The following is a 25,692-nucleotide window of genomic DNA, read 5'->3' on the forward strand; positions in this document are numbered from 1 at the left end:
GCGAACATTTCCTTCCACTTGTTGCTGTTCCTACTCTCTAGGTACTCTTCGTCATCAGAGTCCACTCCATCTTCCAACTCCGACTCCGCGAACCCTTCCATTTCCTCTTCCTCATCGGTGGTGCCGAAATACTCCCTCCTAAACCTTGCTATAGGCTGAGGTTTCCTCGGGAACCTTTGGTGGAACGTTTCTGTTAAAACCTCGTCATTGACTTCCTCTGCACTTACCCAGGTGTTTTCTGACTCCGGTTCCCCTTCCCACGCCACCAAATACTCCACCTGATTACCCTTCCACCTGGAATCGAGGATTTCCGCTACATGGTTGCGGCGTTCCCTCTCTTCCAAGGCTGGTCCCCTGACGTGCTCCCCTTCACGTCCCCCCCTGTATGGTGACAGTAACGACCTGTGGAACACTGGGTGCAATTTCATGTGGTTGGGTAATCGGAGTTTGAAAGATACCGGGTTGACCTGCTGAATCACCTCAAAGGGTCCCAATCTTCTGGGCCTCAGTTTCTTACAACCCCCTTTGAACGGCAACCCTTGGGTTGACAACCACACTTGATCCCCCACCCTTATGGTTTCACCTTCCCTTCTGTTCTTGTCTGCCTGCTTCTTATATTGTGCCTTGGCCCTTTCTAAGTTGAGCTGGAGCTGCTGATGGATGGCTTCCATCTCTTCTACAAAATGTTCAGCCGCTGGAACGCTCCATCTCTCCCCTCCTTCCCCTGGAAATGCCCTGGGGTGACACCCGTAATTAGCCAAAAAGGGACTCATCCCTGTGGACACATTCTCCGCATTATTGTAGGCAAATTCTGCCAACGCCAACTTTTCGACCCAATCGTTCTCTCTGTCATTGACATAACACCTAAGATATTGTTGAAGAATGCCATTTGCCCTTTCCGCCTGCCCGTTGGTTTCAGGGTGCCGGGCAGTTGAAAAATTAACTTCCACGTGTAGCAAGCTCATGAGCTTCCTCCAGAACCTGGAAGTAAATTGTTTGCCTCGATCTGAGATCACCCTCGAGGGAGCCCCGTGCAACCTAAAGATATGTTCCACAAACAACTTCGCCGTTTCTTCCGCTGTGACTGCATGTGATCATGCTACAAAATGGCACATCTTAGTTAACAGGTCTACTACTACCATGATGGCTGTTTTCCCCTTGGACCTTGGCAGATCCGTCATAAAATCTATTGATATCGCTTCCCAAGGCCGTTCTGGTGTGGGTAAAGGTTCTAATAACCCTGCCGGCGCCCTTCTTTCCCCTTTGGCTCGCTGACATTGGTCACACCCTCTTACATACTCCCTTACATCTTCCCTCACCTTAGGCCACCAAAATTCCCTGGTAACCAACCACATGGTTTTGTGTTGCCCAAAATGTCCCGCCGTGGGGCTATCATGCAACTGCTTGAGTACTCTCCCCCTCAATTCACCTTCGGGTATATACAGGGCCCCTTTGTAATACAATGCCCCATTTCTTTCCTCAAAACCTCCGGGGCTCTCGCCCTCCCCCCTGAGACCTCTGAGCTTATCCTGGGCATATTCATCATTTTCCGTTTCCTCCACCAGTTCCCGTTGCCCCACCAGCGCCGCCCCACACACCCAGCGGTCCTCCGGGATGACATGTCTCTCTTCGATCACCCCCTCCCCTTCCCAATATTCTGGTTTGCGTGAGAGCGCATCCGCCCTGACGTTTTCTGGGCCTGGCACATAACAAATCTCAAAGTTAAATTTGGAGAATTCCTGTGCCCATCTCACTTGTCGTTGGTTGAGCACTCGAGCTGTTCTCCAATACTCTAAATTTTTGTGGTCGGTGCACACTTGCACCTTGTGTTGTGCCCCAATTAATAAATGTCTCCACCTCCGGAATGCTTCGTGAATGGCAAGTAGTTCCCTTCCTTACTCTGGTCAAAATGTCGTCAATTCGGGGCATAGGGAAAGCCAGGGGCTCCGACACTGCATTGAGGCCCCTGAAGTCACACACCAGTCTCGGTTTGTCTGTGTTCTTTTTGTCCACAAAAAACACTGGGCTGCCCCCCACCGCTCGGGACTCTCTGATGAAACCTCGCTTCAAGTTTTTGTCAATGAACTCCCTCAGCTCCTGCATCTCCCTGTCTGACATGGCGTACAGCTTGCCTACTGGGAGTTGGGCCCCTGGGAGTAGGTTGATTTGACAGTCAAAGGGTCTATGCGGTGGCAGTTTGTCTGCTTCCCTTTCGCTGAATACGTTGCTCAGATCTACGTATTGCGGGGGCACCTTCCCTTTGCCCATCACTTCCATCCCCGCTAGGGTGACTCTGTCTCCTCCCGAGACCTTCCCCTCCTTGCAGTGTTCTAGGCAATGCGCTGACCCAAAGGAGACCACCCTCTGATGCCAGCCCACTAGCGGATCGTGTAGCGCCAGCCAGCTCATCCCCAAAATGATGGGCGCTCCTCCCAGGATGGCCACATTAAACGCTATCTGTTCGGTGTGCCTTGCCACTCTCATTACCATCGGGACAGTCTGTTGGCTAACTTCTCCCCCCAACAGCTCTCTGCCGTCAATCGTAGTCACCTGCAAGGGGTTACTTAAAGGGATGGTCTGTATCTGGTGCTCAGCTGCAAACTCCTTACTCATGAAATTACAGGAGCTGCCTGAATCCAAAAGCGCCTTGACCTTTAGTGGGTGTCCGTTTGGCAGTTCTAGTAACACCTCTATCACTAAAGCAGGTCTGGGAGGTTCTGGCATGGGCACTTTCATTGCTCTTTGGCCTGGCTGCTGTGCCCCGACGGTGGCAGCCAGGCGTTGGCTTTTACTTGCTCCTTGCTTTCCTCTTCCTTTCCCCCAACAGCTCCTGCCATCCCTTGCCATTCCTTTCTTTGTGGGCAGACTCTGGCAAAGTGCCCTGGCTGTTGGCAAAGATAACATCTCTTGGCGCTCTTTCCCTCCTTCTTCCGCCCTTCACTGGGATTTGAAACTGCGCGCGCCCGCGCTGTTCCAACTTCCATCGGCTCTGCCGGCGGGAAAGATGGCTCTGGAATGTCTGGAATGCGGAACTCCCTCCAACGGTCTCCTTTCCCTTCCCGCCTTTCCAAAGCCCTCGCCTCCTGGCGCGCTCCTATGGCCAGCGCAGATTTGGTTAATTGGTCCATAGACTCCGCCCTGGGCCCCCGGGAAAGCTCATCTTTGACGGTTGAAGAAAGCCCCTCTTCGAAAAGCATTTGGATGGGCTCTGCCGATAGGTCCCACCCCAATTTATGAATCAGCATAGTAAATTCAGTCCAGTACTCACGGACAGATCTGCTTCCTTGCTGGCAAGCCATTAACTGCCTTCGCACCACCCCCTGCTCAATATCGCTGGAAAACATCAGGTCCATGGCACGAAAAAACTTCCTCGTGTCCTTTAAGATCTCATTATTCGCTGCCATCAGGGGTCTAACCCAATCTTTCGCCCCGGATTCGAGATGGCCAATCACATACGCCACTCGCGATTCCTCGTCGGGGAAGTCATCAAACTGCAAGTTTAGAGCGTATTGCATCTCTGTTCTAAAGGCATGATAGTTCCTGGGATCCCCCCCGAATTTCTGCACCAATCCTGGTACCTTTCTGGCGAGCGGGGTGGTTTTCTCCTTTCCCTTTTCTGCATCCTGAGCCCTCCTCTCCTCAAGCGTCGCCGTTTGCAGCGCCAACTGGATCTCCAACGCTCTGTACCTTTCTTCCAGGCTTGGACCCCCTCCAGCTGCTCCTGCACCCCCGGTTCCGGCTGGGTTGCTCATGATGCTTCTCTCTGCACAAGCTGGCTTTCGGTGACTTTCGGATTGCTGTGATGGGACGATGAGCTGCTTGTGCGTAAAATGCAAGTCCCTCAGAGTTTGATCAGGTTTTCAAACCTCTGCCTGTGACGGAGCCCCTCCAGCATGGCTGCGTCAATCACTAGTAGAATCCGAAAGTGGCTGCTTTCGGAAACGTTTCCAACATAAAAGCTCCTTAACGGAAACACGTCGTCTGGCCTCTCGGCGTGACAGTTTCCGTCGAGGTGTGGGTGTCCCTATAGGAGGTCCTGAGACCTCCCCACTGGTTTCGCTTGAAGCGTCTCTGAGCCATCCCTCCGACTCACTTTCCCTTGGAGTTCTTGCTCGCCCTCTACTGGTTCCCTCTTCCGCTGCTACTGCTCTCTCAACCTCAGGGAGCCTTTGCACCTGCGGCGCTTTAGATGTCAGTTCCCTGACACATACGCTTCAGGTTACAGACTCCGCTAACCCAGAAATAGTGTTTCAGGTTAAGAACTTTGCTTCAGGATGAGAACAGAAATCATGCAGAGGCGGCGCGGCAGCAGCATCAGGCCCCATTAGCTAAAGTGGTACTTCAGGTTAAGAACAGTTTCAGGTTAAGAACGTAGCTCCAGAACGAATTAAGTACTTAACCAGAGGTACCACTGTACAATCTAATGGAGCTCTTCAGGATTTCCCAGGAAGACGTCCTGAGAGAGTACTTAGTAGATCAATGGCTTCCTACAAACATTACAAAGGTTACAGAGCAAAAGTACATAATCAACAATTTCTATCACTCCACTTCTACCTTGGAGTTTTGCTTAAACATCCACTTTGTATATAAACATGAGCCATGATAAATGCTCCCCTATTCTTAGTTACAATCAAAATGTACAAGAATGAAGCTGTGATGATGCCATAATATTAATAATAAATATAAATAGGTAGAGAATCAACCACTCCCTACAAACACTATAAAGGTTACAGAGCAAAAGTACATGATCCACCTCCACTTTGGACTTAGTTGAGTCTTCCATTTACTATATTAAGATGAGCGATGATAAATGCTCCTCTCTACTTGGAGACAATCAGTGTGTAACGGTAAAAAGCTGGGATGATGCCATAATAATAACAATAAATATCTGTAGAAACCATGAGCAAGATTATATCTGTTTTTCTATGTAATTTGTTACATTTGGGATATATATTCAGTGTGTGTGTGTGTGTGTGTGTGTGTGTGTGTGTGTTTATATACAAATATTTTGGGATATCATGATTTCTTGTTTTCACAGATTTCATATGGTTCATTTGAACCACTCATAAATTATGGAACCAAGTTCCCTTCCTTCTACCGCATGGTCCCCAATGAAAACCTTCAGTATCAAGGAATTATCTGGTTACTTCTGCATTTCAGATGGAAATGGGTTGGGCTCATGACTCCAGCTAATGAAGCTGGAGAACGTTTCTTACAGACAATTGAGCCAATGCTTTTCAAGAATGGAATCTGTTCAGCATTCACAGAAAGAGTGGAACTCAATCTAATTTATAACAGTAACCAACTGCATGACTCAAGGATCTGGTTACCAATTTTCACAACCAGCAGAACCAATGTAGTTCTTGTATATGGAGAAAGTAGATTTAGTATATGGTTGTCAGCTGCTTTAAGCACAATGGAGTTATCTCAGCTACTATTTCCTCAAAAGAATTCACGTGAAGGAACAGTATGGATTACAACTACCCAAATTGATTTCATATTATATAGCCTTCAAAAATTTACTGTTAATATACGAATGTTCCATGGTGCTATCTCCTTTGCAATTCACTCCAAGGAGATTCACAACTTTAAAGACTTTCTTCAGAGTTTACGTCCTCATTGGACAGACGCGGATGGTTTTATCCAAGATTTCTGGGAAGATGCATTCAGTTGTTCACTTCCAAATACCACACTCTCAGCAACCACATGTACTGGAGAGGAGATGCTGGAGAGCCTTCCTGCACCATATTTTGTAATGAGCATGACTGGCCACAGCTACAGTATTTATAATGCTGTCTATGCTTTGGCACATGCCTTAAATAGCATGCACTTGGCTGGAACCATCCGCAACAGAAGAGATGCTAAGGAAAAACTCTCTCCTCAGTATGCAGATCCTTGGCAGGTATTGTTCCCTCTTACAAAGCATTCACTGCATTGGTACATTATGTGAGTAGGTATTTACTTATCAGTAAAGAAATAAAAGAATAAAACTTAAGAAATTAAAAAATAAACCTTTAGTAATTTTATCAAAGATGGGAATTAGAATATTTCCTATAATGCTAGTAAACAGACTTTAGATGACATAAGGAAAAAACTACACATAACTGAAGCTGTGCCAACCACCTTCTCCATACTGAAAACCCCTCCATTTTCTATCCACATCCCTCACCAATTCTCTGTCTCTCTTACCTGTCCAGTTACCCAGTGGTGTAAGGTTGGGGGCCCCAGGCGCATAATTATAAGGGAGCACAACCAGGACCCCAACACCAGGCACTGGCTTTTGCAGGGATCCTCATATCAAAGAGAAAAGAGAAGAGCAGCCCATCAGACGGCTGCCACTACCTGGACACGTCCTGGAAGGCCCCATCGCCAACTCCTCATCTTTCCCTGTATGCCCACCACCAGGGGTATCTGGGGCCTGAAGCCTCACTGGTAGGTCCCCAGAAGAGGATAGCAATTATGTCATCACTTTCTCTAGACTCTGCTTTTCTCCTTTCTCCTCCTCTGCCTCTTAGTCTGGATTTCAATCTGCCACAGCCTCTTCCTGCTCCCTTAACCCTGTTGCCTCTTCTGTTTCTGACACCTCTTCCTCTCAATTTGCTCCCTCTTCTCCACTGACCACTCCTTCTCATCCTGCCACCAATTCCCTGGCTCTGAGCCCCCTTTCCTTAGGGCGTCCCTTTCGGGTTCCCCAGCTGCTGCTTCCTACCACTCCTCTGCATCCAACATCCAACCATGCTAAAATCCCCTCTATAAACTATGGAAAGGTCCAGTCCGATGTTCTCATACTGCATTCCTATCCTTTGAGGACATAAGCTCCCATCTCTTCTCTTACATGACTTCTCAAATCCCTTCCCTTTCTTGGATCTTGACAAAGGCTGGTCTCAAGCAAGCAGGTGTATGGTCTCACCTCTCCATAATATCTTGATGCAAGTCTGTTGAATGTTGAATTGGCACTGGTTCATGATTTCCTACTCCTTCTGTGTGCGCAACTAGAATATGGATGCTCTCCATTGTGAACTGAAGCATTTAACTTTGATTCTCTTTCCACTTAGCTCCACTCATTCCTGCAGAGAATCTCATTCAACAACAGTGCTGGGGAAGAAATTATATTAAATGAATATGGAGAGTTAGCAGCTGGCTTTGATATTACCAACTTGGTCACTTTCCCAAATAATTCCTATGTCAGAGTCAAAGTGGGCAGCTTGGATCCTCAGGCCCCTCCGGGCAAAGAGCTCACCATTAATGAAGACAGAATCAAATGGCACAGACGCTTCACTAAGGTATGGAAATAATGGCACAGTCCCTGAAAACCCAGAATTTCTGATTATCCACAAAATGGGATGTAACAAAAGCACTTCACACATTATTCATTTTGAAATTCACTAGCACTTGAAACCACTTCAGACTATTGATGAGTTAGAATAGAGGAGTGCTCCCAGACCTCTTGCTTCAAACGGAATGCAACTCCTCCCAGAACAGGTCAGGCATAGGACCCGAAAGCATTTCTCTCTGAGACAGGATGTGGCCTAACAGGAAACCCAAAAGTCATGGAATGATTTCCTATTGCTAGTTTCTTGTAATGACCCTGCAGGTAGGAGCAGGACCACTATAATGGCTTACCTTTAATTCCTTGTGCCACACCATGTGGACTCCTTGAAGCAAATGCCCGGGGGGGGGGGGTGTGACTCCATCAAAAGGCCAAACCAGGGGTGAAATCACACAGAATTCGGTGTGATTTCACCCCTGGCTTGGCCTTTTGATGGAGTCAAACACAGCTATAAGGTTGGATGGTCCAGGCATGAATACTGACATCTTCTTAAGCTTCTATGATGCTTAGAACAGCAGCTTTTTACCCTACTGTATGTGCCACTGGTGTGTTGTTGTTGTTGTTTAGTCGTTTAGTCGTGTCCGACTCTTCATGACCCCATGGACCAGAGCACGCCAGGCACTTCTGTCTTCCACTGCCTCCCGCAGTTTAGTCAAACCCATGCTGGTAGCTTCGAGAACACTGTTCAACCATCTCGTCCTCTGTTGTCCCCTTCTCCTTGTGCCCTCCATCTTTCCCAACATCAGGGTCTCTTCCAGGGAGTCTTCTCTTCTCATGAGGTGGCCAAGGTATTGGAGCCTCAGCTTCAGGACCTGTCCTTCCGATGAGCACTCAGGGCTGGTTTCCTTAAGAATAAGGATAATTTCACGTTATCAGTCCTCCCATTTACTATTAAATCACCTGATAGTGGATATTTGGTAAATTCCCCAAAACAATATCATAATATTATACTCTTCCTATCTCTTTGCATAGGTGCCACCGCTTTCTGTATGTAATGCCAAGTGCCATCCTGGTTACGGGAAGAAAAAGAAGGAGGGGGAGAAGTTTTGCTGCTATGATTGTGATCCATGTGCAGAAGGAATGATTTCAAATGAGAAAGGTTAGAGATGACATCTTAAGATACTGCAGAACCTCTGGGCTCCTGGGAATTTAGTTGACATTAAACTGCTGCAGGAGAGAAGGCTTAAATTAACAGATTTGTTCTTCTCATTGTTTATATATAACATCAATATATTTTACCTTTAAAATCTTGAAGTTTTCTTTTTTAAGTGGAAGCTAATATATTCTGGAGACATGGGTGGCGCTGTGGGTTAAACCACAGCGCCTAGGACTTGCAGATCAGAAGGTTGACAGTTCAAATCCCTGCGACAGGGTGCTCTGCCACTGCTTGGTCCCTGCTCCTGCCAACCTAGCAGTTCGAAAGCACATCAAAGTGCAACCTAGCAGTTCGAAAGCACATCAAAGTGCAAGTAGATAAATAGGTACCACTCCAGCAGGAAGGTAAATGGCGTTTCTGTGCGCTGCTCCGGTTCGCCAGAAGTGGCTTAGTCATGCTGGCAGCATAACCCGGAAACTGTACGCTGCCTCCCTCGGCCAATAAAGCGAGAGGAGCGCCGCAACTCCTAATGGTCCCTTTACCTTTACCTTTAATATATTTTACCTCCATCTTCTACAAAATTAGAGTCGAATAGAAGTGGTGTTTTCTCCTCGAATAATTAGGTTTTTGACAATAGGGTGAAAGTCTTATCAAACTTGCTTTCCCGAGATCCAAAGATTTCAGATGTAATGTATTTATTTTGTTGTACTTTTTATGTGGCTCTAAGAAAAAGCAGGGAGACAATAAAGAAAAAAAAGATGTCACCCATGTAGAAATTTCCAGAATTGATACACAAGTTTTATTTTTGATACACCTAGTACAAAAGCATTTGGGCTTGAAGCTCTTATACATTCTGACGTAGAAAACACTATGCAAAATGGACTAGTGATGTGAAAATCTTAAGAATACTTTTGGTTACTTCAAATTGTCACACATTACTTCTGTATTTTCAGACATGGAAACATGTATCAGTTGCCCAGCAGATCAGTATCCAAACAGTGGCCAGGATCTCTGCATTCCTAAGATTCCAAACTTCCTAGCCTTTGATGAAACCCTGACCATTGTTTCAACTTCCTCTGCACTTTTATTCTCTCTGATCACAATTTTAGTGCTAGGCATCTTCATTAAGCATCGCAATACAGCCATAGTCAAAGCCAACAACCGAAGCCTCACCTATGGTCTCCTTATCTCCCTCCTCTTGTGTTTCCTCTCTTCTTTGTTGTTTATCGGAAAACCTAATATGGCGACTTGCCTTCTCCGACAAACTGCTTTTGGCATTGTCTTCTCTGTGGCCCTCTCCAGCATCTTAGCCAAAACCATATTGGTGGTTTTGGCATTCATGGCTACCAAACCAGGATCCAATATGAGGAAATGGGTAGGCAAAGAACTGGCTTATTCCATTGTCTTTTCCTGTTCCATTGTTCAAGTAGGAATCTGTGTCCTCTGGTTGGCAACCTCTCCCCCATTCCCAGATGTGGACATGCACTCAATGCCTGAAGAAATGATATTTCTTTGTAATGAAGGGTCAGTCTCCATGTTCTATTGTGTTTTGGGCTACATGGGCTTCCTGGCCACTATCAGCTTCACTGTGGCCTTCCTAGCCAGGAAGTTGCCTGACACTTTCAATGAAGCCAAGTTCATCACCTTCAGCATGCTGGTCTTCTGCAGTGTTTGGCTCTCCTTCATTCCAACTTATCTGAGCACCAGAGGAAAATACATGGTGGCTGTGGAGATCTTCTCCATCTTTGCTTCCGGTGCTGGGTTACTGGCTTGCATTTTCACCCCTAAATGCTACATTATTGTGGTGAGGCCTGACCTGAACAACAAAGAGCAGCTAACACAAAGAAAGGTATAAATGACAGTGGAATTTGTGGTTCTGTTGGGACTTGCTGGCTGGTATCACTTTCCAGGTCCCTGCTCTGGATCAAAACAGTTAGCCCCTTAACTGTTTTGTCTGCCAAAGATGTCCCAAAGGCAATGGGTACAGATTTTTCCCCAGTTTCTACTCCCTAAGCCTTTTTCACAAATGAGTAATGCTGTAAAGCAGTGGAGGTTTATGTTCAAAGATTTCTTCTCCTAGGTGGGCTCCCTTCCTAGGTTTACGAGACCCATCTGCCCCTCATTTCCCTCTACAGCACCTTCAGTAGCCACCTTTTTAAGCATTGGGCCCACTTTTGCTCTCATCTGCTATATCCTGTCTTTGCAAGCAGAGAAATTCCCTAACAGACTGAGGATTTGAGGCCCATTGGCTGCCCTCACCTGGTTTAGGAGTCCAGCCAGTTTTATCTGATTCATGGGATGTGGCTGCTGTTGCAAGCTGACAACTTCTAGGAGCCACAGGTGAGAACTGAGTGCAGGGTGGGAATCAGAGGAAGGCAAACTACCCCAGAAGGAGCAGGACTTGTTTCCCGCTAGAGTTACTACCCCTCCCTAACACTCCATACACCCTGTCATGTATTACTGTATATTTAAAGCAAATAGAATCTTAATAGCAAAACTCTCAGCCTTTTCATGTAGAAATGGTTAAGTTCAGTTGTTCAATGTTGTACATGCACTGTAGGAATGATTGTTAATATAAAGTTTCTTATCAATTACTTCATGGAATCTGCAAATTCATCTTGAAGACAAGAAAAAAGGGTACCAGAAACAAAAAACATTTGTGAAATAGTTAAGGGCCCTACATTCTTTATCTCTCTCACACAAGGCAGCTAAGGAATAGAAGGAGAAGTTTAAAACAGCCACTTCCCTTGTTTTTTACATAGTTTTAAGAAAGAAAAGTAGCAGAGATATGCAACAATATCTGGAGGAAAACATTATTTCTGTTATAATAATTTTTATTAATTTACAATTACCATCCAATAATAGCGTCATTAAAACAATACCAAATTATAATACTAATACTAATCACTCAAATACCAAATCATATAATTTAGGTCCCGTCCCCCCACATGCTAGATTATTTCTTTTATTTCTACATTCGAAAATCTTATTACTTTCTATTATATTCCGGTCAGAATAATAATCCTTTATGCAACAACTGCAATATTAATAACTTCTATTCGTGTTGACACATGAAATGATTCATAGAACTAAAAATGAGGCACTCAGACTATATCCTTGTTCTTCCTGTGTGTGGCAGTTATTCTGTCCATGGTGTTTCTTCCAGTCCCTGTAAAATGTTGTGTCTGTTGTGATGGAAACGTTGGTTCCACAAGTATTTCTTGTACTTTTTTCTCCTGCCAGTAAATGGTTAAAGAACGGCAGCCTCTAATTGTCTGTGGTTCCAGGAGGGAGAGTTTAAAAGGAACACATTTCGAGGGATATGGAGTAAGAGTGTGGTTAAGAGGGGAGTTGAGTTGAGGTGGTTGAGGAGGGAGGCTGGAGAGGTTGGGAGTTAGGGAGATAGGATAGGAGTGTGGAGGAGGGAGAGTTGGTTCTGCAATAAAACATCCACTCTGAGTGTACAGTGAAGGACTGAGTGTAATGTCCTGCAGGAGTAATAGGACCAGATCTTGCTGGGAGACTGAGGGTGAGACAGGAGAAGGAGGAGCTGATAGAGATGAGTCTACTTAGGTCTCCAACTAATCTGGAGGGGAGAGACTCCTCTGAGGAAAGAAGAGACTCCCAAATCCCAGTGAAGGCAGATGGGGGGGTGAGCCCTTAAAACTTTTACTGAAAGTACCTCAGGAGATGCAATTGTTCAAGTGGTGGGTAACTGAAGGAAAGTACCACCTTAGAAAGGAAACAAACTATAGAGCCCAAACCTCTGAAAGCGAATTGAAGTAGTGTATTCTTATTGAAGTAACCTCAGTTTCTCCAGTTGTATTATACTACCTTGTTCTAAAAATAAATCTTTATTGTTTATTTAAAGAACACCTGCTTGAGACTCTAAATTATTGGTTATCCCCCTCACAAAATCCCCCTGGGATAGTGAGGTTTTATTTTTAAGCCTTCAGGTCAAAGGTTGTTCAGTGGGGTGGGGGCAATATATTTAAGTGAGAGCGGGCACATGGGCGTGAGCGGTAACTGAGGTGCCAAGTTTGTCGCATCTCTCTTTTCCAAGTTGTTGCTGTTCTCCATCATGCTTTGTGTGGATCCAATATCCCATTGGTCTATTGATGCTATAATCCAGTGTTCCCACTTCTTGATAAGGCAAGGATGCTATCCAGAACTGCTGCCACCATTCAGTTAATGTGATGGCAAACCATGTCTGATCAGTGTTACATAGGTGGGAGACTGAAGGATCCCACAATACTAACGAAATAGGAAGCGGGGTAAGGATGGGACCAGCTCAACTCTAGATATCCTGCTGACCTTGTAGGTTCATTCCTTGCCTATGATTTTGTGATGTTACAAAAATAATTACATTCGCAGGTCCAGCTTCCTGTCTACAAGCTACGGCAATAGATGCTTTTGGATTAACTATCAGGATCACATTCACCCAGAGCTATACCAGCTGCACTGTCTCCCGGTGGAGTACAGGATCACGTTTAAGGTGCTGGTTTAAACATTTATAACCCTCTACAGCCTAGGACCCTCGTACCTATGGGACCGCCTCTCCTGGTATATCCCATGAATGACCTTATGGTCTTCAAACAGAAACATCTTGGAGGTCCCAGACTGCAGGAAAATTAGGCTGGCCTCAAGCAGAGCCAGGGCTTTTTCGGCTGTGGTCTCGATGTGGTGGAAGGCTCTGTCACAAGAGACTAGGGCCATGCAGGATTGACGTCTTTCCGCAGGGCCTGCAAGACAGAGCTATTCCACCAGGCCTTTGGCCAAGGCACAGTCTGACCTCCTCCTTTGGTAATCCTCATAGAACTCTAGTCCAGTGGTTGCCATTGATTTGATTATGAATTGATTTTAGAACGTATTTCAATTAATAGCTTGTGATTTTATGTAAACTGTGTTACTTTTACTGTTATTAGCCACTCTGAGCCCAGCTTCGGCGGGATATAAATAAAATTTTATATTATTATTATTATTATTATCTGCAGTCTAGATTCAGACCGTTCCTCCTAGGCTGGAAAAAATGGTGAACACTGCTTCTTTACTGGAAGCCAAATCACAGGACAAAGTGATGCAGTGACTTTTGGAACCTGTGTAATAACTGCTTATAACAGGCTATGATAGGAACCATCAACAGTTACAGGAATGAAGGATACAGCATCATATATGGACGGGTAAACATCACAGGCAGATATTGTTACACGCAGGAAAGAATAAGGATTACATTTAGAGTTCCTCACTTCAAACTTTATAAATTACCTAATATACCAACACAAATAGAAATCACAAAACTGTAGCTGTTATATAAGAGATTACTATATGTGCTTGGAATGCAATGGAAATTATTAACATATTGGAACACAGAATTAATGAAGAAGAATGAAGCCATCAAATCTAGCATACAAGGGGGCCAGTTTAATTAAATCATATAATTTGACAATTGAATAATTGGCATTCAAAATTGCATTAATTAGATAAAATTGGTATTGTTATATTGAGGTCTCTATTGGAACATTATTGGTAAATCAATAAAAATATATATTTAAAAAATAATAATAGTAATATCTTGGCAGTTCCCCTACTGCTGATGGGCCATAGAATCCAAAAACACTGCACAAGTGATTCTTTCCCCTATCATTACTAAAATTACAATAATCAATCTACCTGACTGAACCGCCAAATGCCACAGTTGGGAAAAAAATCAACAGTCAAGCCTGAAATGATTATAAGCTCCTCTGTGCTCCATAGACAACTAGGCTGGGCTCTGTTACTTATCAGTTATCAGTTTCCCTTTTTCATATCAAACCACTGCATCTTATTTGGTATCCAAGGTATTCTGTTGTGACAGTGTTCAACTTAACAATAAGGTGGATACATGTCCCTTAAAGTACCAAATTGACAGAGTCAGCTGCCACCCAATATTTCTTATTCAGATCAGGTGGAGGAGAGTAATAATACTGTCGAGAGAAGCAGGGGAGTCCATGCACACAAGGGAATTGGCCATCAGGATGTTGCTCCTGCTGCTTCTCCTGCTCCCCAATATAGTGTCCCAAGTACAAAGTATTAAATGCACAACAAATAATCCTGTTCATGTTCCACACGAGTGGCATGAGCCAGGTGACCTGGTCATTGGTGTAATGGCATCTCATATTTATTACATAGTCCGCAAGGTTTCCTTCAAGAAACCCCCTTCCCAGGACTTCATTGATGCCCCACTGTAAGTAACCGTTAATTAATATGATTTTAATTATTCCTTATATGCTAAATTGGACAGAAAATAACTTTGATTGATTTGAAGGGGGGATTGCTTTGGAACTTTATTTTTTAATGTGTGGAGAGGTTTTATTAGAAATCTATGTACTATCTGCATATTGTCAATGAACAATAAGTTTTTTTGAGTCTAATTGTTTAAAGAGAAAAAGAAAAGTGATGGCATAAAAAATACGAAAGCATATAGCCAAGTAACATGGTACTTAACTTTTTTGATGATACCCAAATTTTCAAGCTGGCAAAGACAAACACAGGTTGCTGAAGATATGAAGAAATATGCAACAGCTTTTAAAATTACACAGTATTCTTAGATTGCCCAAATAAGTAAATAAACTTTGCTGGCTTTATCCTCTCTTTATATGCAGGCAGGTGAATTCTCCTATCTAGATTCTGTGCACTGTTTAATTTTCCCATCAAACAAAACCTCACTTCATTTGCAGGGTGTTGACAAAGTTCTACCAGCAAATCCTGGCCTTGGTCTTTGCTGTTGATGAGATCAACCAGAATCCCAGGATGTTGCCCAATGTCTCTCTCGGCTTCCACATCTATGATAGCTATTATGATTCAAAGATGACCTACCGAAACACTCTGGACCTGCTCTTTAAATCACGTCACTTTGTTCCCAACTACAGGTGTGGCATCCAGAAAAAAGTCATAGGAGTCATTGGGGGACTCAGCTCTGATACCTCCTGGTGCATGGCAAACGTCTTAGGTCTTTTCAAGATTCCACAGGTAGAATATGGATTTTGAAAAACAGAGATGTCATGCTTTCCTTGCGTTAGGAATCTACTGATTCATAAATATGGAGTGGGAAAATAGACAAAGTAAAAGGGCCATAATATGCATATCCAACAATGTGTGTAAGAAGATCAATTTGTGTTTACTAGATGTAATAGAAGATTTCTGTAAAGCTGCTCGGTTTGTAAAGGAAGCACCTAGACTGGTTCATATACATCAATCCTGAATGCACTGCACTGGCTTCCTGTGAGCTACTGAATATATGACATTGACATTGGCTTCATAGGCAAAAATAACTGAAAACATATTAACTAAAAATATTCCTCCCCTTAAAAGTCAAGATAGTCCTTTCCCAAAGTATGATGCTAATCAACATTGTTCACTTTCAGAGGCTAATTGAAAAAGTGTCATCTTGCTTTGTTCTGGCATTTGTCATCTGTGATGTCAGAGAGTTATATAGTGGTGTCAGCATTGTGCTATTCTGTTGCATTGTTGCATTTCATTTTAGTTGTTTTAAATAGTGCTGGTACAGTATTTTATTGATATTTTATATGATTTGGTTTATTGTGCTCAGAGATGAATAGTATTCACAATCTAATGGAGATCTTCAGGATTTCCTAGGAAATCTTCCTGAGAGAGTTCTTAGTAGATAGAGAATCAACCGCTCCCTACAATCATTACAAAGCTTACAGATCAAAAGTACATGATCAACAATTTCTATCACTCGACTTCCACCTTGAAGTTTTGCTTAATCATCCACTTAGTATATTAACATGAGCCATGATAAATGCTATTCTTCTTTTTTTAAAAAAATATATTTATTAAATTTTCCACTTTAACAATCCAATCCAATCATATTAAATATTCCAAACTATACATATTATTCAACAATCAAACAGTCCAAACATTATGCCAAATTATAAAAAAAATTGGAGGTATCTTCCCATGTTTTGAGGTCGAGGTGGTTCTGATCATCTCATACTTCTGCTGCTTTCATAATTTTCACGATAGTTCCGATAAATCATTCCGATGTTAATCTTCATTACTTTTCACAGCCCCTGAGTTTATCAAACAAGCAAGATAAAACAAAACAATATATTCTGTGTGGAATTTACGTTATCTCTGAATTTTCACGATATCTCTTCACAAAATGATGTTTCCTCCAAGCCAGTCCAAAAATCTTCTCACCTCGGGCAGAAGCCAAGTCAGTCCAGATGAAATCAGAGCAAGCATCTACCCAGGGATGGTTTTGCCATATAAAACTGAGAATGCAAATATCAAGTAAGATATTAAAAGGCACCTATCCCCCTAAGGCACCGCATTTAATTTGACAAGCTGATCTACTTTCGGTCATGCCCACTTGTTTAATTGGAGCTGCGTCATTCCGATTCTAATTCTAGGCAAACTTCCTAAATTTTTTGGCGTCTCTCCAGTCATTCTCCAAATCAAAGTTTGGAAACTCTTTATCCTCTTCCAAATATATCTGCAGCCGAATACTTTGAACTTGGTTTTCTACTTTTGAATAATTGTTATTTCCCCACAGTTAATGACTATTAGAATCATATTATATCACCAAATAAACCACCTCTCCATTCTCGCTCGCTATAAATAATCAGGCAGTTGGTTCTTTCAGAGGAGGATTTTGCCATATAACAAAGCAAACCGAAATATAATAACAAAGGAGGCTCAACCCCCCCCACACACACACACTTTCAGTTCCAACATACCAAGTCTACATAGATGTTTATCCTTTTTCCGTTCAAATCCTTTTTAGCACCTCAGCAGCTGAATTAATTGGCAGAGTAGTTTCTCCCCCTTCGCTCAGATCATGTCCAGAACTTAAATCCAATTTTTCATCTTAATAATTGGATGCTTGCTTCTAAATGGAGGTGACTTAGGAGAGTTACTAAGAAAGGTTCCAGGCTTTCCATCCAGCCACCCCCAGCCCCTCCTTCTGAATTTGGGGCCAGGTGTTGGGCGATCTGCAGATGACCTGCCACTCCCCAGCCTCAGTGAAGGGAGGCTGATTGCTCCCATCTCAGCCTCTGATTCCGGAAGGTACGGTGGTGATGGAATTCAGCAATCCTCCATCGCAGCTCGCTGGAAGCTCCTCCCCCAAATGCTCCCCTATTCTTGGATACAATCAATATGTACAAGAATGAAGCTGTAATGATGCCATAATAATAATAAATATCAACAGAAAACATTGAGCAAGCATATCTGTGTTTTCCAATATAAGCTGGGGTTGGTGCTGACTCTAAACTTGGTAAACTTGGGATATAGATACAATATATATTCAATATTTAAGTGTGTGTGCGTGCACATGTTTATATTTGAATAAACTGGAATATCATGAGTTCTTGTTTCCACTTGGAAACATTTGGCTTTTGCTTTTTCCAGATTTCATATGGTCTATTTGAACCAGCCATAAATGATGGAACCAAGTTCCCTTCCTTTTACCGCATGGTCCCCAATGAAGACCTTCAGTATCAGGGAATTATCCAGTTACTTCTGCATTTCAGATGGAAATGGGTTGGGCTCATCACTCCAGCTAATGAAGCTGGGGAACGTTTCTTGCAGAATATTGAGCCAATGCTTTTCAAGAATGGAATCTGTTCGGCATTTACAGAAAGACTTAAATTCAATATGAATTATAACAAACTAGAAATGGCAGAGGACTCAAGGATTTTGTTTACAACTTTCACAACCAGCAAAGCTAATGCAATTCTTCTACATGGAGAAAGTAGATTTAGTATATGGTTGTCAGCTGTTTTAAGCACAATGGAGTTATATCAGCTACTATTTCCTCAAAAGAAGTCACGTGAAGGAAAAGTATGGATTACAACTACCCAAATTGATTTCATATTATATAATCTTCAAAAATTGACTGTTAATATACGAATGTTCCATGGTGCTATCTCCTTTGCAATTCACTTCAAGGAGATTCACAACTTTAAAGACTTTCTTCGGAGTATACATCCTCATTGGACAGAAACAGATGGTTTTATCCAAGATTTCTGGGAAGATGCATTCAGTTGTTCACTTTCAAATTCCACTCTCTCACCAACCATGTGTACTGGAGAGGAGATGCTGGAGAGCCTTCCTGCACCATATTTTGTAATGAGCATGACTGGCCACAGCTACAGCATTTATAATGCTGTCTATGCTTTGGCACATGCCTTAAATACCATGCACTTGGCTGGAGCCATCCACAACAGAAGAGATGCTAAGGGGAAACTCTCTCCTTGGTATGCAGATCCTTGGCAGGTATTGTTCCCTCTTACAAAGCATTCACTGCATTGGTACATTTTGTGAGTAGGCATTTACTTATCAGTAAAGAAATAAAAAATAAAACTTAAGAAATTAAAAAATAAACCTTTAGTAATTTTATCAAAGATGGGAATTAGAATATTTCCTATAATGATACTAAACAGACTTTACGTGACACAGACTTTCAGAAGCAACAGACTACAAAAAACTAAACGTAACTGAAGCTGTGCCAACCACCTTCTCCACACTGCAAACCTCTCCGTTTTCTCCCCATATCCCTCCCCAGTTCTCTCTGTCTCGCTTACCTCTCCAGTTACCCAGTGGTGTAAGGTTGGAGGCCAGGGCCCTGGAAGCATTATTCTGAGGGGGCACAACCAGGACCCCAATCCCAGGCACTGGCTATTGCAGGGATCCTCATATCCAAGAGAAAACAAAAGAGTAGCCCATCAAGCAGCTACCACTGCCTGGGCACCTCCTGGAAGGCCCTGACACCAATTCCTCATCTTTCCCTGTCTGTCAACCACCAGGGAGTTTCTGGGGCCTGAAGCCTCACTGGAAGGTCCCCAGAAGAGGCTATCAATTGTGTGATCACTGTCTCTAGACCCTGCTTTTCTCTCTTCTCCTCTTCTGCCTCTGAGTCTGAATTTCAGTCTGCCACAGCCTCTTTCTGCTCCCTCAACCATGTTGCCTCTTCGGTTTCTGACACCTCTTCCTCTCAATTTGCTCCCTCTTCTCCCAATGACCACTCCATGTCATCCCACCACCAATCCCCTGGCTCTGAGCCTCCTTTCCTTCAGTTGTCCCTTGGGGGTTCCCCAGCTGCTTCTTCCTGCCACTCCTCTGCATCCACCATCCAACCATGCTCAAATCCACCCTATAAACTATGGAAAGGTCCAGTCCGAGGTTCTCATGTTGCATTCCTATCCTTTGAGAACGTAAGCTCCCATCTCTTCTCTTACATGACTTCTCAAATCCCTTCCCTTTCTTGGATCTTGACAAAGGCTGGTCTCAAGCAAGCAGTCTATGGTCTCATCTCTCCATAATATCTTTATGCAAGTCTGTTGAATGTTGAATTGGCACAGATTCATGATTTCCTACTCCTCCTGTATGTGCAACTAAAATATGGGTGCTCTCCATTGTGAACTGAAGCATTTAACTTTGATTCTCTTTCCACTTAGCTCCACTCATTTCTGCAGAGAATCTCATTCAACAACAGTGCTGGGGATGAAATTATATTAAATGAATATGGAGAGTTAGCAGCTGGCTTTGATATTACCAACTTGGTCACTTTCCCAAATAATTCCTATGTCAGAGTCAAAGTGGGCAGCTTGGATCCTCAGGCCCCTCCGGGCAAAGAGCTCACCATTAATGAAGACAGAATCAAATGGCACAGAGGCTTCACTAAGGTATGGAAATAAAGGCACAGTCCCTGAAAACCGAGAATTTCTGATTATCCACAAAATGGGATGTAACAAAAGCACTTGACACATTATTCATTTTGAAATTCACTAGCACTTGAAACCACTTCAGACTAGTGATGAGTTAGAATCGAGGAGTGCTCCCAGACCTCTTGCTTCAAACGGAATGCAACTCCTCCCAGAACAGGTCAGGCATAGGACCCGAAAGCATTTCTCTCTGAGACAGGATGTGGCCTAACAGGAAACCACTACCCAAAAGTCATGGAATGATTTCCTATTGCTAGTTTCTTGTAATGACCCTGCAGGTAGGAGCAGGACCACTATAATGGCTTACCTTTAATTCCTTGTGCCACAAAGGACCACCATGTGAACTTTTTGAAGCAAATGCCGTTAGGTGGTGACTCCATCAAAAGGCCAAGCCAGGGGTGAAATCACACTGAATCACACTGAATTCTGACACAGCTGTAAGCTGGAATGTCCAGGAATCTTCTTAAGTTTGTATGATTCTTAGAACAGCAGCTTTTTACCCCACTGTATGTGCCACTTGTGTACCTACGGATCATGTCACACTATTAGTCCTCTTATTTACTATTAAATCACCTGATATTGGATACTTGATAAATTCCCCAAAACAATATCATAATATTAAACTCTTCCTATTTCTTTGAATAGGTGCCACCGCTTTCTCTATGTAATGCCAACTGCCATCCTGGTTACGGGAAGAAAAAGAAAGAGGGGGAGAAGTTTTGCTGCTATGATTGTGATCCATGTCAAGAAGGAATGATTTCAAATGAGAAAGGTTAGAGATGACATCTTAAGATACTACAGAACCTCTGGGCTCTTGGCAATTTAGTTGACATTAAATTGTTGCGGGAGAGAAGGCTTAAATTAACAGATGTGTTCTCATTGTTTATAGATAACATCAATATATTTTAATTTTTAAAACATCTTGAAGATTTCTTTTTTAAGTGGAAGCTAATATATTTTACCTCCAACTTCTACAAAATTAGGGTGGAATAGAAGTGGTGTTTTCTTCTCTAAGAATTAGGTTGTTTGACAATAGGGTGAAAGTCTTATCAAACTCACTTTTCTGAGATCCAAACATTTCAGCTGTAATGCATTTCTCATTTTGTTGTACTGTTTATGTGGCTCTAAGAAAAAGCAGGGAGACAATAAAGAAAAAAAAGATGTCACCCATGTAGAAATTTCCAGAATAGATAGACAAGTTTTATTTTTGATACACCTAATACAAAAGCATTTGGGCTTGAAGCTCTTATACATTCTGACGTAGAAAACACTATGATAAATGGACTAGTGGATGTGAAAATCTTAAGAATACTTTTGGTTACTTCAAATTGTCACACATTGTTTTTGTATTTTCAGACATGGAAACATGTGTCAGTTGCCCAGCAGATCAGTATCCAAACAGCGGCCAGGATCTATGCATTCCTAAGATTCCAAACTTCCTAGCCTTTGATGAATCCCTGACCATTGTTTCAACTTCCTCTGTGCTTCTATTCTCTCTGATCACAATTTTAGTGCTTGGCATCTTCATTAAGCATCGTGATACAGCCATAGTCAAAGCCAACAACCGAAGCCTCACCTATGGTCTCCTTATCTCCCTCCTCTTGTGTTTCCTCTCTTCTTTGTTGTTTATCGGAAAACCTAATATGGGGACTTGCCTTCTCCGACAAACTGCTTTTGGCATTGTCTTCTCTATAGCCCTCTCCAGCATCTTAGCCAAAACAATATTGGTGGTTTTGGCATTCATGGCTACCAAACCAGGATCCAATATGAGGAAATGGGTAGGCAAAGAACTGGCTTATTCCATTGTCTTTTCCTGCTCCATTGTTCAAATAGGAATCTGTGTCTTCTGGCTGGCAACCTCTCCCCCATTCCCAGATGTGGACATGCACTCAATGCCTGAAGAAATCATATTTCTATGTAATGAAGGGTCAGTCTCCATGTTCTATTGTGCTTTGGGTTACATGGGCTTCCTGGCCACTATAAGCTTCACAGTGGCCTTCCTAGCCAGGAAGTTGCCTGACACTTTCAATGAAGCCAAGTTCATCACCTTCAGCATGCTGGTCTTCTGCAGCGTTTGGCTCTCCTTTATTCCAACCTACCTGAGCACCAGAGGAAAATACATGGTGGCTGTGGAGATCTTCTCCATCTTTGCTTCCGGTGCTGGGTTACTGGCTTGCATTTTCACCCCTAAATGCTACATTATTGTGGTGAGGCCTGACCTGAACAACAAAGAGCAGCTAATACAAAGAAAGGTATAAATGACAGTGGAATTTGTGGTTCTCTTGGGTCTGAGAATACATGGACTTGGTGGCTGGTATCACTTTCCGCGTCCTGACTCTGGATGTGGGTAGAGTTTGCTTCTTAACTTTTTTGTCTGCAAAAGATGTCCCAAAGGCAATAGGTACAGATTTTTCCTCAGGTTCTACTCCCAAAGCCTTTTTCACAAATGAGTAATGCTGCAAAGCAGTGGAGGTTTAAGTTCAAAGTTTCCTTCTCATAGGTGGGCTCCTTTCCTAGGTTTATGAGACCCATCTGGCCCTCATTTCCCTCTACAGCACCTGCAGTAGCCACCTCTTTAAGCCCACCTTTGCTCTCGTCTGCTATATCCTGCCTTTGCATGCAGAGAAATTCCCTAACAGACTGAGGATTTGAGGCCCATTGGCTGCCCTCACCTGGTTTAGGGAGCCAGTTGAATCTGTTTCATGGGATGTGGCTGCTGTTGCATGCTGACAACGTCTAGGAGCCACAGGTGAGAACTGAGTGAAGGGGTGGGAATCAGAGGTAGACAAACTACCCCAGAAGGAGCAGGACTTGTTCCTCGCTAGAGTTACTACATCTCCCTAACACTCCATACACCCCTGTCATGTATTCCTGTATATTTAAAGCAAATGGAATCTTAATAGCAAAACTCTCAACCTTTTCTTTTAGAAATGGTTAAGTTCAGTTGTTCAGTGTTGTACATGTACTGTATGAATGATTGTTAATAAAAAGTCTGTTATCAATTACTTCATGGAATCTGCAAAATCATCTTGAAGACAAAAAAAGATTACCAGAAACAAAAAAAACATTGTGAAATGGTTAAGGGCCCTACATTCTTTATCTCTCACCCACAAGGCAGCTGAGGAATAGAAGTAGGAGAAGTTTAAAACAGTCATTTCCCTTGTTTTTTTAAATAGTTTTAAGAAAGAAAAGTAGCAGGGATATGCTACAATATCTGGAGGAAAACACATTGGATATTACCAACACTAATAGGACAAACCTTTTTTTCCTGAATTATACTTCTAAGCAGTTTGAAAGAGTGGTGGCAGAGAATATCTCATGTAAGCCAAATGGCTTCAGAGAATACAGAAGTGTTGTTTGTAAAGATGATTCTCTAGTCTATTTCTGTTATAATAATTTTTATTAATTTTCAATTATCATCCAAGAATAGCATCATTAAAACAATATCAAATTGTAATTCTAATACAAACACTCAAATACTGACTCATATAATTTAGGTGACTCCCCACATGCTAGATGATTTCCTTTATTTCGGCACTCCAAAATCTTATTAATTTCTATTATATTCCGGTCAAAATAATAATCCCTTATACAACAAGTGCAATATAAATAACTTCTATTCCTGTTGACACATTAAATGATTCATAAAACTACAAATGTGGCATTCAAACTACATCCTTGTTCTTCCTGTCTGTGGCAGTTATTCTGTCCGTGGTGTTTCTTCCAATCCTTGTAAAATGTTGTGTCTGTTGTGACGGAAAAGTTGGTTCCACAAGTATTTCTTTTTACTATTTTTCTCCTGCCAGCAAATGGTTAAAGAGTGGCAGCCTTTGATTGGCTGTGGTTCCAGGAGGGAGAGTTTAAAAGGAGAGGCTTAGGAGGGAGATGGAGTTAGAGTGTGGTTAAGAGGGGGGTTGAGTTGAGGTGGTTGAGGAGGGAGGCTGGAGAGGTTGGGAGTCAGGTTGATATATAAAGACTGTGGAGGAGGGAGGGTTGGTTCTGGAATAAAACATCCACTCTGAGTGTACAGTGAAGGACTGAGTATATTGTCCTGCAGGAGTAATAGGACCAAAACTTGCTAGGAAACTGAGGGTGAGACAGGACAAGGAGGAGCTGAAAGAGATGAGTCTACTTAGGTCTCAAACTAATCTGGAGGGGAGAGACTCTTCTGAGGAAAGAAGAGACACCCAAAACCCAGTGAAGGCAGATGGGGGGTGAGCCCTTAAGACTTTTACTGAAAGTACCTCAGGAGCTGCATTTGTTAAAGGGGTGGATAACTGAAGGAAAGTACCACCATAGAAAGGAAACAAACTATAAAGCGAAATGAAGTGAACTAGTGTATTCTTATTGAAGTAACCTCAGTTTCTCCAGTTGTATTATACTACCTTGTTCTAAAAATAAATCTTTATTGTTTATTTAAAGAACACCTGCTTGAGACTCTAAATTCTTGGTTATCCCCCTCACAAAGATCCCCCTGGGATAGTGAGGTTTTGTTTTTAAGCCTTCAGGTCAAAGGTTGTTCAGTGAGGTGGGGGCAATATATTTAAGAGAGAGCGGACACATGGGCTTGAGGGGTAACTGAGGTGCCAAGTTTGTCGCACCTCTCTTTTCCAAGTTGTTGCTGTTCTCCATCATGCCTTGTGGGGATCCTATATCCATTGGTCTATAATCCAGTGTCCCCACTTCTTGATAAGTCAAGGATGCTATCCAGAACTGCTGCCACGATTCAGTTAATATGATGGCAAACTATGTCTGATCAGTGTTACATAGGTGGGAGAGTGATGGATACCACAGTACTAACAAATTTGGAAGTAGGGAAAGGATGGGACCAGCTCAACTCAATCCTGCTGACCTTGTAGGTTCATTCCTTGCTTATGATTTTGTGATGTTACAAATATAATTACATTGGCAGATCCAGCTTCCTGTCTACTAGCTGCAGTAATAGATGCTTTTGGATTCAGTATCTGCAGTCTGGATTCAGACCGTTCCTCCTAGGCTGGAAAAACCCCGGTGAACACAGCTTTTTTACTGGAAGCCGAATCACAGAACAAAGCGATGCAGTGCCTTTTGGAAATTGTGGGATAACCGCTTCTCCCAGCGCGTGATGGGAACCATCAACAGTTGCAGGAATGAAGGATACAGCACCATATATGGAAAGGAAAACAGCATGGGGGGAAATTGTCAGACGCAGGAAAGAATAAGGACTACACTTAAAGTTCCTCACTTGAAAGTTTATAAATTACCTAATACAAATAGAAAACAGAAGACTGTAGCTGTTATCTAACAGATTGCTTATACGTGCATGGAATGCAATGGAAGTTATTAACATAGTGGAACACAGAAATAATGAAGAAGAATGAAGCCATCAAATCTAGCATACAAGGGGAAACGTTTAATTAAATCATATAATTGACATTTGAATAATTGGCATTCATAATTGCATTAATTAGATAAAATTGGTATTGTTATAATGAGGTCGCTATTAGAACAATATTGAGAAATCAATAAAAATATCTATTTAAAAAATAATAATAGTA

The 25,692-nt window shown here is 42.7% G+C and overlaps 2 protein-coding genes across 2 annotated transcripts in view; both read left to right on the top strand.

The window, feature by feature from the left end:
* Positions 1-5,824: 5,824 nt before the first annotated feature.
* The window catches only part of LOC309356013 (vomeronasal type-2 receptor 26-like), a gene marked incomplete at its 5' end in the record, with an annotated part of 29,403 nt that continues 9,535 nt past the window's right edge, over positions 5,825-25,692 (top strand). The window contains 7 exons of the mRNA XM_081887188.1: positions 5,825-5,902; positions 7,056-7,283; positions 13,547-13,606; positions 14,537-14,649; positions 15,143-15,434; positions 17,841-18,557; positions 19,889-20,116. Of these exons, the coding sequence (XP_081743314.1) occupies positions 5,825-5,902; positions 7,056-7,283; positions 13,547-13,606; positions 14,537-14,649; positions 15,143-15,434; positions 17,841-18,557; positions 19,889-20,116 (1,716 nt within the window). The remainder of the gene's footprint in view (positions 5,903-7,055; positions 7,284-13,546; positions 13,607-14,536; positions 14,650-15,142; positions 15,435-17,840; positions 18,558-19,888; positions 20,117-25,692) is intronic.
* On the top strand, positions 21,514-22,435 carry LOC309356014 (vomeronasal type-2 receptor 26-like; the record flags this gene model as incomplete). The annotated part of the gene is made up of 1 exon (XM_081887189.1): positions 21,514-22,435. The coding sequence occupies one exon, from the start codon at positions 21,514-21,516 to the stop codon at positions 22,411-22,413; it is 900 nt and encodes a 299-aa protein (XP_081743315.1). The 3' UTR covers positions 22,414-22,435.

The sequence above is a fragment of the Podarcis melisellensis genome (assembly GCF_964234715.1).
Source record: "Podarcis melisellensis genome assembly, chromosome: 13".
In the NCBI taxonomy this organism is placed as follows: domain Eukaryota; kingdom Metazoa; phylum Chordata; class Lepidosauria; order Squamata; family Lacertidae; genus Podarcis; species Podarcis melisellensis.